This window comes from Coffea arabica, chromosome 2e, assembly GCF_036785885.1.
Source record: "Coffea arabica cultivar ET-39 chromosome 2e, Coffea Arabica ET-39 HiFi, whole genome shotgun sequence".
Lineage (NCBI taxonomy): Eukaryota > Viridiplantae > Streptophyta > Magnoliopsida > Gentianales > Rubiaceae > Coffea > Coffea arabica.
This window is the reverse complement of record NC_092313.1, coordinates 36,838,732-36,855,470: the sequence shown is the minus strand read 5'-3', so window position 1 is coordinate 36,855,470 and position 16,739 is coordinate 36,838,732. Positions and strand designations below refer to the sequence as shown.

The 16,739-nt window shown below is 36.6% G+C and overlaps 2 protein-coding genes across 2 annotated transcripts; both read left to right on the top strand.

The window, feature by feature from the left end:
• The first annotated feature begins 2,769 nt into the window (after positions 1 to 2,769).
• LOC113729032 (trimethyltridecatetraene synthase-like) lies at positions 2,770 to 4,628 on the top strand. The gene is made up of 2 exons (XM_027253361.2): positions 2,770 to 3,703; positions 3,901 to 4,628. Exons 1-2 carry the CDS (start codon positions 2,780 to 2,782, stop codon positions 4,546 to 4,548), a joined length of 1,572 nt encoding a protein of 523 aa, XP_027109162.2. The 5' UTR covers positions 2,770 to 2,779; the 3' UTR covers positions 4,549 to 4,628.
• A 9,639-nt stretch (positions 4,629 to 14,267) lies between these two features.
• On the top strand, positions 14,268 to 16,166 carry LOC140037007 (trimethyltridecatetraene synthase-like). Its single transcript, XM_072080470.1, has 2 exons — positions 14,268 to 15,244; positions 15,450 to 16,166. The coding sequence occupies exons 1-2, from the start codon at positions 14,321 to 14,323 to the stop codon at positions 16,077 to 16,079; spliced, it is 1,554 nt and encodes a 517-aa protein (XP_071936571.1). The 5' UTR covers positions 14,268 to 14,320; the 3' UTR covers positions 16,080 to 16,166.
• The last annotated feature ends 573 nt before the right edge of the window (positions 16,167 to 16,739 follow it).

Here is a 16,739-nt window from a genome sequence, read left to right as displayed (position 1 = left end):
AAACCAGTCCAGCTTCTTAGCTCGGGCAATTTCCCTATCCACCCTATTCATCAGAGGTAACAACCTCCGATTCAAAAAAAAAAAAAAAAAACTACTACTAGTATAATCAACAACCAAGTACTTAGCTATTCCAAGTGAAGAGCTGAGCTATGTGGACCTGGCAGAAGCCTAGATTGCTTGTTTCTTGGGGTTGGCTCGGATGGTTTCGAGGTAACCTAATTAGGTCCCGAGGTCGTGCATTCAAGTTACCTCTCTATCGCTTATATATTCTTGGGGGCGGGGTGCATAGGCACAGGGAGATTAATCTCACAAAGTTGGATACTCCCTGTATTAAAAAAAAAAAAAAAAAGAGTACTGACAAAATTTTCACTTTCAATCATGTCAATGGGCTTCCAATGTGGTCCTCACATTTCACTCAGGATCAACTTCCTCTTTTTATTTCTCTTAATAACCCGGGTCCTTGCCATATTCACCTGTACGGATTTTTTAGACATCCGGTAATCAATCTCCAACACGGGGCAGGACAAAACCCCCTGCATTTCCGTGTTTGGTTTCCCGTCTACATTCCATCCCTCCGTACACCTTTACCATTCCATTGGTATAGACCGCTGTACCAATCTTTGGAATTCTCGTTGCATTGCTCGGATATAGTGCCATGTTTAAATCGCGCTTAATGCACCACAAAGAAGTACTACAGTGCTTCCCTTCTTTCAAAAATTTAAACAGTTCTATAATGTAATGGTGGTTAACCTCTTAATGTCTATACAGCCTCTTTGAATTCTCTTCTTCTGTAATTTCTTTTTTGCAAAATTTAAAAAGTTCAGTAGTGCATTGACAGTTCACCTCCTAGCATCTATACAAGTTCCTTTGAAATTCCCTTCTCTTATAGTGTAGCTTGTTATAAGAGTAAGATGGATGGTTGCGGTTATTGAAATAAACAAATTTGTATGGTTGCGAGATGATGAATTTGAGCCACAGGACGACCTGTAGGTGCTGTCTGAATTTGTGTGATTGCGGGATGATGAATTTGAGCCACAGGACGACCTGTAGGTGCTGTCCTTATTCAGTTAAGCTACTAGCAACTTCCGTCAGTCTAGTTTTTGCACTACAACTTCTGTTACGTGTCGATCCTTTATAGACTCTCGAGGCAAACAAGCTATCTGGACCGGATTAATGCCTCTTGATCGATTTTGGCACCACATTTTTCTTGTGCGATTTAGGCACTCTCGAACCCAATGCCATAAAGCATAGCATCTCAGCCTGTTGATGCAACCACTAATTGGATCTGGTATGGTTTCCAAGTCCTCAAGGACAAAATCGCTTCGACACCATACAATGATAGAGGTAGCATTTCCTTGTGAGGAACTACTACCAGCAAAAATTTGACACCTATATTATACCGTTCTATATATTGGAATTTCTTTTAAACATGCGATGCAGACTTCAGGATCTGCACAATAATTTAACCAAGCTGATCACGGGAAATGCTCTCCTGTATACACAGAAAGCAAAAATGTTAAAAACGAGCAAGCAAACAAAATTGAGATTAGTATGTTGATTAATTGTTTAAATTAACTTGAACATAAGTTCATTTCGAGCAAGCAAACAAAATTGAGATTAGTATGTTGATTAATTGTTTAAATTAACTTGAACATAAGTTCATTTCAAAAGGGGTTCGCAAGGCGAATTCTAAGACGAAGTGTTCCAATACTACTCCGAAGTGATCGGATAAGGTGAAAGTGTTATTGGGGCGTATGCCCAGGTGCATGGACGCGCTCTGAAGTGGAATGTTAAAAGCGTATGCCCAAAAACTGTCTTAAAGAAAAAGATTTAATTTCATCAATTAAGTTTTTAACTTTTTAATATTCAACTTTATTACTAATTTACTATCTTTTATATTGAGACATTGAATAAGTTTGATATGAACTTTTTTGTAATATAATATATGGTTAGGCAAAAAAGGTAAAGGAAATGAGGTTGTTACGTGTAGATTAGATCCTGTGATAGGATGAAAATTTCAAAACCACCACCAACTATTGAAAGAAAATTACCTAGTGTATATACACTAGATAAAGATGATGACATGGATGATATTGACTTTGATGAATAGTATCATTTTATTTGTCAGTTTATTTCTAATTATTGGTGCTATTCCTTGTTATGTATTATAAGCAATATGGTTGCTAATTTGGTATTTTATTGTTTATACTAGTTAAGTGTGTTTGTTGAAACAATTAACCTTTGAAGTTTGTGTCTTCAATTTATGCATTTGTAATTTAAGTGCTTGATAATGTGGTGACTTTTGAATTGTGACTAGTTTGTTTTTAAGATTGAACTTTTTGTAATGTTAATTATTTTACTTTTTGGTGCAGCTAATGTTAATATGCATGTTTCTTAAATTATCAGTTGAAGTTATACAATAATAATTCTTTATTTGTACAAATTTTTTTAATTTTATCTAATTTTATTATATTTATTTATATCTTCAAATGCCTTTTTAATAATATATATCATATTTATATATTTTTTTCAAAATAAAAATTTGCGGGGCTTATTCCTCACGCCTTGGGCCTTTCGTGCCATTTGCAATGCCTTTGCCTTTTAAAACATTGATTTCAATTGACCATTGGCCGACAGACCGTTCATAATAGTAAACAATGAGTTCTTGGCATTAGTAGTTAATTACTCGGCTAGTTCCACAACTTTATATAACACCCTTTCAAGGCTCCATGCTCATTAAAACACCCTTCCACACACACACACACACACCCCAAAAGAAATGGAGATTTCTTTCACCGCCACCACCAGTTGGGCCGCCTACGCAGTCGCATGGCTTGCCACGATGGTCATCGCGCTCTTTTGTAGGCGTTTTCATCAGAAAAAACTCAACCTCCCACCAGGTCCAAAGCCCTGGCCTATCGTTGGAAACTTAAACCTCATTGGCACCCTCTCCCATCGTTCACTCCATCAACTCTCCCTAACATACGGTCCCCTAATGCACCTCCATTTTGGCTCCTTCCCCGTTGTGGTCGGCTCCTCCATGGTGATGGCCAAAGTTTTCCTCAAGACCATGGACGTCACTTTTGCTGATAGGCCCAAAACTGCAGCCGGAAAGTATACCAGCTATAACTGCTCTGACATCATGTGGTCCCCTTACGGACCATACTGGCACCAGGCGCGTAAGATGTGCCTCATGGAATTGTTCAGCGCAAAAAGACTCGAGTCCTATGAACATATTCGTGTGGAAGAAATGAACTCACTTCTTCTGGGGCTGTTCCAATCGTTAGGCAAGCCTGTCTTGTTGAAAGATTATCTCACAACTATGAGCTTGAACATGATTAGCAGGATGGTGTTAGGGAAAAGATACTTGGACGAGTCTGATCAGAACTCAATCATCACGCCTGAAGAGTTCGTGAAGATGATGGACGAGCTTCTTTTGCTGAATGGCGTCTTTAACATTGGTGATTCGATACCTTGGCTGAATTTCTTGGATTTGCAGGGGTATATTAAGAGGATGAAAATCCTGAGCAAGAAATTCGACTGGTTTCTAGAGCATGTCCTGGACGAGCATAACGTGGCCAGGATGAGGAATGACGAACAGAATCGGGTAAGCAAGGACATGGTGGATGTCCTTCTGGACCTTGCGGAGCATCAGACTTTGGAGGTGAAACTGGAGAGGCATGGAGTCAAGGCATTCACACAAGTATAGTGGCTCTATTTGTACTATATATATATATATATATATATATATTTATATATTATTCTAAGAACTTCAATAACTGCACTTTTGCGTAATGAATGAACTCCAGGAACTACTACTCAGTGGAACTAAAAGTAGAAATTTTTCCGAGAACTCTAATAATTGCACTGAAATCTTTTTGAATAATGAATGAACTCCAGGACCTACTTGTTGGTGGAACCGAGAGCTCAGCCATGACAGTCGAATGGGCCATTTCAGAGTTGCTGAAAAAGCCAGAATTATTCAAAAAGGCAACCCAAGAACTTGACCGGGTTATCGGTCAGAACCGATGGGTAACAGAGAAGGACATCCCAAACCTTCCTTATGTAGAAGCTATTGTTAAGGAAACAATGCGTATGCATCCTGTAGTACCAATGCTGGTGCCAAGATGTGCCCGTGAAGATTGCAATGTTGCAGGGTACGATATCCAAAAGGGAACTCGAGTTCTCATTAATGTTTGGTCAATTGGGAGGGATCCCGAATTGTGGAAAGATCCCCAGGAATTTTACCCTGAAAGATTCATTGGAGAGGAAATTGATGTCAAAGGGCAAGACTACGAGTTGTTGCCTTTTGGTTCTGGAAGAAGAATGTGCCCGGGGTACAGTTTAGGCCTTAAGGTTGTCCAATCCACTTTGGCCAATCTTTTACATGGATACAACTGGAAGTTGCCAAGTGATATGAATCCTGAGGACTTGGACATGGAAGAAATCTTCGGGCTTTCAACACCAAGGAAGTTCCCGCTTGTTACCATTGTTGAGCCTCGGCTTCCTCATCATCTTTATTCACAACGATTTGATATATACGCTTAATTCTCAGGATCGCGATTAAATTGTGTTCAAATAATTCAGCAATGCAAGTTTATTTTTGTATGTAGCTGCAATGCACTTATATATGGGCAAATTACACTTATCCCCTGGTTTAGTGTTTTTCTACATAATCCTCCTATGGTTTTAAAAATTATATATAACATTTTCATAGTTTGGATTAAAGTGTCAAAATGACGTAATTGATCATTCATAATGAAACATTTAAAAATATCAAAATTACCCTTATAAATACATGACACACTAACCCGTATGATTTTATATTTTACCATATAATCTCCATATGATTTAATACTTTACTATATAACCCCCTTATGATTTTCAAAATATACACATAACCCCCTTGATTAATAAATAATTTTCAACTTTACATAAAAAGTATTTTTTATATTTTTGGTGGCTCCATTACAATGATCAATTCCATCACTTTAACACTTTAATCCAAACCATGAAGGGGCTATGTATAGCTTTTGAAACTATAGGGAAATTATGTAAAAAAAATACTAAACCATAGGGATAAATTGTATTGACCTATATATATATATATATATATATATATATGTTTTGTTTGTTGTTGATGGCATTATATTGAGCTTGTTATCCCCATTTTGTGCAATTAATGTGTGAATATATCTGTGTGTAATGTGTTTTTTCCCTTTTCATACACTTACATGGTGTGTGTTCCAAATAAATTACAGTTTCAATGTTTACAAAATTTGTCTTTTGCTTTCTCATGCTGAAAATTAAAGAAAAATCGTGAAATTTGAATTGATAAAAATTTAAATCAACGATCTAGGTTTGTTCGCGATCGAGATTGAATGGGCTGATCTTAGCCATTAGAAGTGCAGAGGACCCAGATCCAATCCAACTTTTATTGATGTTTTCAGTAGTTTGTACATCTATTTTAGTTGTCAATGATTGCAAAAGAATTAATTCAGAAGCAAAGGATTTAGTTGGCCAAATTTCTGGTGTTCTAATGGCATTTTTGTGTGACGCAGCTATACCAAGAGTTCATTCAAATTTTTTGCCCTTTGGTTTGAAATTTTAGTACCACTCATATGATGATACAAATTGTCATGACTAATCCATTGTTCGCAGTCGCGGTCACGGCTCGGACCATTTCATATCAGTTTCAACATATCGGTAGCAGTTTCGGCGAAACACAAATTTTGATATATTTAATATTCTAAACATTGCGAATAATATTAAATAAAATATATGCTAAACAAAGATAATAAAAATAGCTTTTTTTCCGTTGGTTTTTAGTTGGATTCGATTTGACTCGAAATAACTGGGGTCGACTCGGTCATTTTTATTCATGTCGAAGACTTCTCGGCGATTCATCTATCTCGAAATCATCTCGTCCCAATATTGGAATGGAGAGTTCCGTTCCGATGATAATTCGGCCGAGTTGTCTCGGACTCGGCCGAGTCTTAGAACCATCAAGGGCCGAGTCTTTGGTGTTGCAGATGTCTATACAGGAATTTCGAGCGAACTCGATCATCAAGGGCCATGGTTAGGCCATGCAACTATAAGCGAACTCTACTGGAGGAGCTTAGGCCCCCACTGAACCATGCAACTTTTTTTTTTTTTTGGTAAAGAATCATGCAACTATAAGCGACCCCATGTGCAAGCTAAAAATGGGAGATGTTGTGGAATTAACTCCAGCAATACCAGATAAATCATTGATGGAGTACAGGGAGGAGATTCATTGCATGTACGGCTGAGGACTCACTATACCATTGATCATCATTCTCGTAGTTCAATGATTGGCTCGAGCAGCTGACCCGTTCTGATAATATACGTGTAGTACGTGTAGTAATAGGGTACCATGGACAAATTACTCATTCTTTTGTGTATGTGTGTGTATATATATCATAATATCTGTACAGAACAGCTTCAGATAAATGGATAACTGAATTGGTAGGACGTGTTGCTTTGTGTTTAGATACTAGCACCAGGTTAATCATGTTGCCTTCCAGTTTTGTTAGTCTGCACGACTTCTTCACAAATAACCAAAACTAACAAGAATGTGATGTGACTTTCTGGAACGTTCACGTGCATTGTAGACAAATAAGGTAAGATTATCTGTGCAAGCACTCTCTGGTAATCTTTTGGGCTCAGGGGCATTGTCGCCTGACGAAAATTTTGCAGGGCACTTGAAGTAAAAGGAAAATGAGCATCAACAGTTATTTGTGCTCGCCTGATGATCTAGGTGAGATTTTACTCGAGCTAGGTTTTCCGCCCGTATATTTACAATGGAATATGGATCTAGCTTTGAGGCGTGAGGTACCTTCTCACTGGTTTCTACTTGTACCGTGGCCTGAATTTCCGGTAGAACTTTTTGGTTTTACCAGGTGACTTTTTCCTACTTAACTATTGACCCACCGCAGAAATCATCATTTCTAGTCAAATATAGCTCTATTGAACCTAAAGCAGGATACATGAACCAGCCCAAAGCATTGCCGATGATTAAGAACACAAATTCTTAAAAAAGTTATAACTTTCCACAGGATGTGAGCAAATTTACTGGAGTGTTAATAACAATAAAAGAAGTATCATTCGACGAACGCAAACAATCGCGCATCGAGGATACATACAATTCTCCAGTTTGTCCTTTCCCAGTATGAAAACATTTTCAGGGACGAATTTTATCAGTCAACACTGCCCCGGATTGCATCACCAACGGTCATAAAAGCCACAGGTTAAACAACCAACCACTGAAGCCTAGCTTACGAGAAAGGAGTCAAGAAATGGAGATGACAAATGTCAATCTTCCGGGGAATTTTGAAGCGAGAAGAACTATATATAAGCCCAAACATACAATTGACCACTATATGATTTTTGCCAACTGCCATTGAGATTAAAATGCGCATTTTGATCGTTTGGGTCCAATTGGAAAAGATACACGCTGAGCAGCGCCTTGTGAAGCATCTATTCTTTGCTCTTGAGAAGGGTCTAGGTTAGGATCAGCAGTCCCTTCATCAGCCTCTGTTTCCTCAACTGCTTCCTTGCTTTGTTTCTTTTTTTTTTTTTTTTAATAGCAAATTGGTAGTTGGGACTGATTAGGGTATCCTGTTCAGGAGGAAGTGGAATACCAGGCCTGGCAATTGATTTTGGTAGAAGGGTCTTTTTTCTATTCCTATCTAGCTCTAGTAGGACCTGAACAGTAATCAATACAATATTGTTCACTGCAAGGACACAAGACAATGCATGTTATTTGCATGTCAGTTGGGAAGAGGGCTTTCCCTAATATTACAATTTTAAATACTGCAACTTCACCTCAAAAACTCACATATCATCTTCCAGGTTCCATAAAAAGAATACATTGCTAATGACAATAAAACAAAAAACATTCAGACGAATCAACAACTCAGTGAAGGAAAGCTGATAAAAGCAGCAAATTATAGGAAACTGACACTGCATCTTCAGCGGTGTGGTGCTAAATAAATACCTCAGGCAGCGTGGTGCTTCTGAGCAATGGTTTAAACGCGACGGCATTGGACAGAGCGATCCATGTTCGCCCAACCGGGTGAAAGCCCTAAGATATGGGGCGTAATCCCACAAATTTTGATTTTTTTAAAACATATAAAAGTATAAAATATGCAATAATATTACAAAATTACAATATTCATAAACATTTGTCAATATATATAGATATATATAGACACACACTATATATATATAGACACACACCTGATAAAATTAAGAAAAACTACAAAAATATTATTGTTGTCTAACAAGTAAAATTATAACATAACTCTAACCCATGCATTCACCATCCATGTTAGCAAATTAAAAATAAATGTATCTTAGAACAAATGAAAAGGGACAAAAATATAGGGTACAAAGTCATGGATGGATGCTTCTACTTAGTATTTTCTCCAAACTCTCTCCATAGAGAAGATAAATGGAATCATTCTTCAAGTTACTAAACAATAACAAGGACAGAAAACAAAGACAAGGAAGAAAAAATAGTAAAATAGAATTTCAAGCTTGTTTTTGTATTTTCAATTTAAATTTAATTTTCAGTAACAAGCTTGAATTAAATTTATATTTAATCTGAATTCAATCAGCTTTGATGGAGTGAATAAGCACAAAACTTGAAATTCTCAACAATTGATTAAAAATCCTCACAGGGAAAAAGGAGGAGAGAAAATTACTACTGCTACTACCAGTAATAATGGCTATTAGGATAAAAACAGGGTTGTGGGTTAACCTAAGAATATACCTCATGTGGAGGAGGCTGTGAGAAGCTAAAATTGACTTTGGACTGAATGGGAAGCTCAACATCCTCAGGATCACAGATTTGCCAGCATGGTCTGAGTAAATTTTCAACCTCCTGCCTTCCCTCTTTTCCAAGACTGATCAACATTAAGTTTCAACCTTTTCTCAAGTGGCTTTACCATGTTCTAATAAATTTATTCGGTGTCTGAACACAAGTAGCCATCCCTCAAGTAGTGGTTTTGAAGTTTCTTTTATTGGTGCAAAAATAAATTTTTTCTTCAAAAGTACTTAATTCAAGGACTACGTGATAATTTTAAATTTTTAATTGTGGATTGTAGATATGCTTATCGTGTGCCACTAAATATAAACAACCTTTGCACAATGATGCTATTTACCCTACTAAATGTACCTTTATTTAAAAAACTCTTAGAATCTACAATATTTATAGCTCTTCTTAAGGATGTCATGCTAATTATCAAGTCTAAAACCAAACTGATTAACATAGTCGAGAAACCAACCAACTAGTGATTTCAATTTTCCAGTCGGTCTAGGGAGGGAGATCCCCTAATTTGAGGGTCGCGGGTCTCCGATAATTATTACTGGTATATGAATGGGTTGCTATGTCGCTCTTGTCTAAGTAGTAGGTTTTGAAAGCTGTACCATACATGATTAAAAATTCTTTTCCAAAAGTAAACAAAACTTCAAATCAAATAGCAAGAAAAGAGGCCAAATTCAAATCCAGTGCAAAAATCATTGATAAATCGGTACAGCATTCATCCCTAAACTGAGCTGATTCTGGGGGAAAAGAAAATTTCACTAAGATGATTTTGAGGGCAAAAGAAAACTTCACATGCACATGGAGGATTTTTGGGTTGCAATCAAAAGAAAGTACAATTAGTTGTCGGAGGAATTGGTAGAAAAGTGAAGATTTTGCATGCTCATAGGCATCTATCTCACTAGAAGAAAGGGGAAGGAAGTTCTCCTTCTGAAACCTAAACAACGAATAAAAATGATGATTAAGAGAGAATCTTATTAGGGCTAAGTGTTAGACTAACCTCTTGTTAATTTGGATGTTTCACTAACTAACAGGCCTAACATGACCTACACTAATTTGACTGGCTCCATTATCTTAATTAATTCAAAAAAAAAACCATGTAATAAAAGGAGCCCAAAATAATCTACAACTATTTGCATTTGACCAGAAAATTATAAAGCAAATAATTTCAAGCATACAAAAATAATCCTAAATAGTTAGCAACTATTTAAAGAGCTAATTTTTATAAAAGGACTCAATTGACCTTTCCCATCAATTAAGAAGCAAACAAAAGAAACAAATGAAATAATTAAATCATTGTTTCCAATTAGCCCCAAAATAGTAAGGAACTATTGAGCCTTTGAATTTGGATACCAAGTCTCAAATAGACATTTCTCACTCCTTAAACCCCAAAATTGAAAAACTAAACTGTTTCCTCCAATAACACATTGGCACTTGCCGTTCAATGGAGAACTTCAGGGTTCTCTTATCTAGTTGGCAGATAACTCTTTGATCATGCTATCTTTCGGATGCAAAGAGTAATTTTACGTAACAAATAAACTCGTTGAAACTTAAATAGTATTAACCAGTTAATATTATACAACCACTTGACACTTTTTTTTTTCCTTCTCTCCTTTTTCGTTATCATACATCTCACCTCTGTAACAAGCAATCAGTCTCAAAAATGGAAACATTGTTAACAGTACAACAAGAACAACTACGAGTACACACATTCAAGATCAGTATTAGCCACTTCATAGTTCATTTCAATATTTGTGATTTATTTTTTTAAATACACACATCATGAACATTTACCATTACGAATGGTTACGAGTACACACATTCAGTACTAATACTAACCATTTCGTAGTTTATTTCAATATTAATGATTTTTTTTTAAATATAAACAATGTTGACACTAACCATCCCGAACACCTACTAGTGCACACATTCAGGATCAGTATTAGCCACTTCATAGTTTATTTCAATTTTTGCGTTTTACTCTAATTACAAGTTCTGCAATCCAGTTAAGTGTGCCTCTAATTACTCCTATTCTAGTCTCCTTAATTAGTTCCTCAAAATCTTAATTGTTTAACACATTCACTTCTACTTATTACTTCAATACTTTATCAACTTCTAAGACAAATTTAAACATACTAGTAACCATATAATCCGGTTATTAACATATATATATATATATATATATATATATATATATATATATATATATATATATATATACATATGAATGTATGCATGTATATATGTATATATATATAAAGAATTAATTTTTCCTATACTGACAGTATATGTACTGTTAGTTTTGGATGAATGATAGTTATGTAAAATGTAAGTTTGAAATCCAACTTTTACACATGTATCATGAATCAAATAGTAATAGTATCTATATTATCCGCATATATAAGATTTACTCGTATATAAAATCCAGTCATTTATTTTTTCCCTAACAATGTTCCTTCCTATGTGCTTTTGCTGAATGCACCTTCCGCCTTAGTATTTTCCTCAATTAAACTTCCCCTGGCTCTTAAACTTCCCCCGTCCCCTTCTGTTTATTACCTTGTACCTATTCTTTACTACAATTCACATGTCCTACTTAATTACGTTCATTATTTTTTTCCCTCCACCACGGTTGGTATAATTAATTTAAGACATTAATCGTTATCATTAATTTCCCTGTCAACCCCTTTTTTTATCGACATTGTAAGTATTTGTATCTACACCTAACTAATGCCACAGTGCACGGGCAGAGCGGACCCGACCAATGCCCAAGACGGTAACTACTGGGTTCGAACTCGAGACCTTGGGATAAGGATCCTGAGCGAAAACCAGTCGAGCTTCTCAGCTTGGGCAATTTCCCTATCCACCCTATTCATCAGAAGTAACAACCTACGATTGGGGAAAAAAAAAAACTACTACTAGCATAATCAACAACCAAGTACTGAGCTATTCCAAGGGAAGAGCTGAGTTATGTGGACTTGGAAGAAGCCTAGATCGCTTGTCACTCGGGGTTGGTTCGAATAGTTTTGGAGTAATCTAATTAAGCCTCAAGATCGTGTATTCAAATCACCTTTCTATCGCTTATGTATCTTTGGGGGATGGGATGCATAGGCACAAGAAAATTAGTTTAACAAAACTGAAATACTCCCTACGTTGAAAAAAAAAAAAAAATGCTGACAGAATTTTCACTTTCAATCATGTCAATGGGCTATCAATGTGGTCCCCACATTTCACTCAGGATCAACTTCCTCTTTTAAATTTTAATTTCTCTTAGTAACCCGGGGTCCTTGCCATATTCACCAGTGCGGATTTTTTAGACATCCGGAAATCAATCCCCAACACGTGGGGGTTCTTTCCCACATCGGTATTGGGGGGATTTAGGGCTAGGTAGATAAGTTCCTTGGGCGCCTTCAAAAGTTGCCGGCTTTTGAAGGTTGCTCGGAGAATTAGATTTATTTGCCGTTTTTGGGTTTCGTCAAGAAAATGTCAGAAAAAAAAAAATCCCCAACACGTGGCAGCACATAACCCCCTACATTTCCGTGTTTGATTTCCCGTCTACATTCAATCCCTCCGTACACCTTTACCGTTCCATTGGTATGGACCGCTGTACCAATCTTTGGAATTGTCGTTACATTGCTCGGATATAGTGCCATGTTTAAATCGCGGAGATGGCAACGAGGCGGGGACCATCGCCGCCCCGTTGCCATCCCTATGTATAGACTCTGGAGGCAAACAAGCTATCTGGACCGAATTAATGTCCCTTGATCGATTTTGGCACAACATTTTTCTTGAGCGATTTAGGCACTCTCGAATCCAATGCTATAGAGCATAGCATCTCAGCCGACGGTCCAGCCTCTCGTTCGAAACATGTCGCGACACCGCCTGTTGATGCGACCACTAATTGGATCTGGTATGGTTTCCAGGTCCTCAAGGACAAAATCACTTAGACACCATACAATGATAGAGGTAGTATTTCCTTGTAAGGAACTACTACCATCAAAAGTTTGACACCTATATTATATCATTCTATACACTGGAATTTTTTTTAAACACGTGATGCAGACTTGAGGATCTGCACAATAATTCAACCAAGCTGATCACAGGAAATGCTCTCCTGTATACACAGAAAGCAAAAACGTGAAAAACGAGCAAGCAAACAAAATTGAGATTAGTATGTTGATTAATTGTTTAAATTAACTTGAATATAAGTTCATTTCAAAAGAGGTTCGCGAGGCGAGTCCTGAGGCGAAGTGTTCCAATACTACTGCTAAGTGATCGTATAAGGCGAAAGTGTTGTGGGGTGTACGACCAAGCACTTGGGCGTGCCTCTGAAGTGGGATGTTAAAAGTGCATGCCCTACAAACTGTCTTAAAAAAGATTTAATTTCATCAATTAAGTTTTTAACTTTTTATTATTTAGCTTTATTACTAATTTACTATCTTTTATATTGAGACATTGAATGAATTTAATATGAATTTTTTTGTAATATAATATATGGTTAGGCAAAAAAGGTAAAGAAAAAGAGATTGTTACCTGTAGATTGGATCCTGTGATAGGATGGAAATTTCAAAACCACCATCAACTATTGGAAGAAAATTACCTAGTGTATATACACTAGATAAAGATGATGACATGGATGATATTGAGTTTGTTTGGATAAGAGTTTATTTGGATGATTTATTTGAGATATTTACTGTAGCACTTTTTGTGATGTGATGTATGTGAGATAAAAAGGTGATTGGAATTTGTGAAAACAAATTTTGCAAACCAAATTATCTTTGTCCAAACAAACTCATTGACTTTGATGAATAGTATCATTTTATTTGTCAGTTTATTTCTAATTATTGGTGTTATTCTTTGTTATGCATTATAAGCAATATGGTTGCTAATTTGGTATTTTATTTTTGATACTAGTTAAGTGTGTTTGTTGAAACAATTAACCTTTGAAGTTTGTGTCTACTTGAATTTATGTATTTGTAATTTAAGTGCTTGATAATGTGGTGACTTTTGAATTGTGACTAATTTGTTTCTAAGATTAAACTTTTTGTAATTTTAATTATTTTGCTTTTTGGTGCAGCTAATGTTAATATGCATGTTTCTTAAATTATCAGTTGAAGTTATACAATAATAATTCTTATTTGTATAAATTTTCTTAATTTTATCTAATTTTATTATATTTATTTTTATCTTCAAATGAATTTTTTATAATATATATCATATTTATATATTTTTTAAAAATAAAAATTTGTGGGGCTTACGCTTGGGCCTTTCGTCCCATTTGCAATACATTCGCCTTTTAAAACACTGATTTCAATTGACCATTGGCCGACAGACCGTTCATAATAGTAAACAATGAGTTCTTGGCAGTAGTAGTTAATTACTCGGCCAGTTCCACAACTTTATATAGCACCCCTTCAAGGTTCCATGCTCATTAAAACACACTTCCACACACACACACACACACACACACCAAAAGAAATGGAGATTTCTTTCACCCCCACCACCAGTTGGGCCGCCTACGCAGTCGCATGGCTTGCAACGATGGTCATCGCGCTCCTTCGTAGGCGTTTTCATCAGAAAAAACTCAACCTCCCTCCAGGTCCAAAGCCCTGGCCTATCGTTGGAAACTTAAACCTCATTGGCACCCTCCCTCATCGTTCACTCCATCAACTCTCCCTAACATATGGTCCCCTAATGCACCTCCGTTTTGGCTCCTTCCCCGTTGTGGTCGGCTCCTCCATGGAGATGGCCAAAGTTTTCCTCAAGACCATGGACGTCACTTTTGCTGATAGGCCCACAACTGCAGCCGGAAAGTATACCAGCTATAACTTCTCTGACATCATATGGTCCCCTTACGGACCATACTGGCGCCAGGCGCGTAAGATGTGCCTCATGGAATTGTTCAGCGCAAAAAGACTCGAGTCCTATGAACATATTCGTGTGGAAGAAATGAACTCACTTCTTCTGGGGCTGTTCCAATCTTTAGGCAAGCCTGTCTTGTTGAAAGATTATCTCACAACTATGACCTTGAACGTGATTAGTAGGATGGTGTTGGGGAAAAGATACTTGGACGAGTCTGATCAGAACTCAATCATCACGCCTAAAGAGTTCGTGAAAATGATGGACGAGCTTCTTTTGCTCAATGGTGTCTTTAACATTGGTGATTCAATACCTTGGCTGAATTTCTTGGATTTGCAGGGGTATATTAAGAGGCTGAAAGCCCTGAGCAAGAAATTCGACTGGTTTCTGGAGCATGTCCTGGATGAGCATAATGCGGCCAGGATGAGGAATGATGAACAGAATCGTGTAAGCAAGGACATGGTGGACGTCCTTCTGGACCTTGCGGAGGATCAGACTTTAGAGGTGAAGCTGGAGAGGCATGGAGTCAAAGCATTCACTCTGGTATAGTGGCTCTATTTGTAATATATATATATATATATATATATATATATATATATATATATATATATATATAAACTTTAATAATTGCACTTTTGCGCAACGAATGAACTCCAGGAGCTACTTCTTGGTGGAACCGAAAGTACAAATTATTCTGATAACTTTAATAATTGCACTGAAATGTTTTCGAATAATGAATGAACTCCAGGACCTACTTGTTGGTGGAACTGAGAGCTCAGCGATAACAGTCGAATGGGCCATTTCGGAGTTGCTGAAAAAGCCAGAATTATTCGAAAAGGCAACCCAAGAACTTGACGAGGTTATCGGTCAGAACCGATGGGTAACAGAGAAGGACATCCCAAACCTTCCTTACGTAGAAGCTATTGTTAAAGAAACAATGCGTATGCACCCTGTGGCACCAATGCTGGTGCCAAGATGTGCCCGCGAAGATTGCAATGTTGCAGGGTACGATGTCCAAAAGGGAACTCGAGTTCTCATTAATGTTTGGTCAATTGGGAGGGATCACGAATTGTGGAAAAACCCCCAGGAGTTTTACCCTGAAAGATTCATTGGAAAGGAAATTGATGTCAAAGGGCAAGACTACGAGTTGTTGCCTTTTGGTTCTGGAAGAAGAATGTGCCCGGGGTACAGTTTAGGCCTTAAGGTTGTCCAATCCACTTTAGCCAATCTTTTACATGGATACAACTGGAAGTTGCCAGGCGATATGAATCCAGAGGAGTTGGACATGGAAGAAATCATCGGGCTTTCAACACCGAGGAAGTTCCCGCTTGTTGCCGTTGTTGAGCCTCGGCTTCCTCATCATCTTTATTCACTATGATTTGATATATATGCTTAATTCTCAGGATCGCGATCAAATTGTGTTCAAATAATTCATCAATGCAAGTTCTAATAGAATTTGTATGCAGCTGTAGCTGCAATGCACTTATGCATATATATATATATATATATATATATATATATATATATATATATATATATATATATATATATATATATATATATATATATATATATAATTACGCCCCCTGTGATTTAGTTTTTTTACATAACCCCTTTGTAGTTTCAAAAACTATACATAACCCGCTTATAGTTTGGATTAAAGTGTCAAAATGACAGAATTAATCATTCGTAATGGAACATTTAAAATATCGAAATTACCTTTATAAATACATAACACACTAATTCCGTATGATTTTTTGTTTTATCATATAACCCTCTTATTATTTAATACTTTACCATATAACCCCCTTATAATTTTTAAAATATACACATAACCCCCTTGGCTAATAAATAATTTTCAACTTTACATAAGAGTATTTTTGACATTTTAGGTGACTCCGTTACGAATGATCAATTCCGTCACTTTGACACTTTAATCTAAATCATGAAAGGGTTATGTATAACTTTTGAAACTATAGAGGGTTTATGTAGGAAAATACTAAACCATAAGGGATAAAGTGTAATTTGTCCTCTATAT

Excerpts from the sequence above, each read along its gene's own strand:
- LOC113729032 (XM_027253361.2), top strand. The coding sequence starts at position 2,780 with ATGGAGATTTCTTTCACCGCCACCACCAGTTGGGCCGCCTACGCAGTC. Across the intron at positions 3,704-3,900 it reads GAGTCAAGGCATTCACACAA|GACCTACTTGTTGGTGGAAC; the intron begins GTATAGTGGCTC and ends AATGAACTCCAG.
- LOC140037007 (XM_072080470.1), top strand. The coding sequence starts at position 14,321 with ATGGAGATTTCTTTCACCCCCACCACCAGTTGGGCCGCCTACGCAGTC. Across the intron at positions 15,245-15,449 it reads GAGTCAAAGCATTCACTCTG|GACCTACTTGTTGGTGGAAC; the intron begins GTATAGTGGCTC and ends AATGAACTCCAG.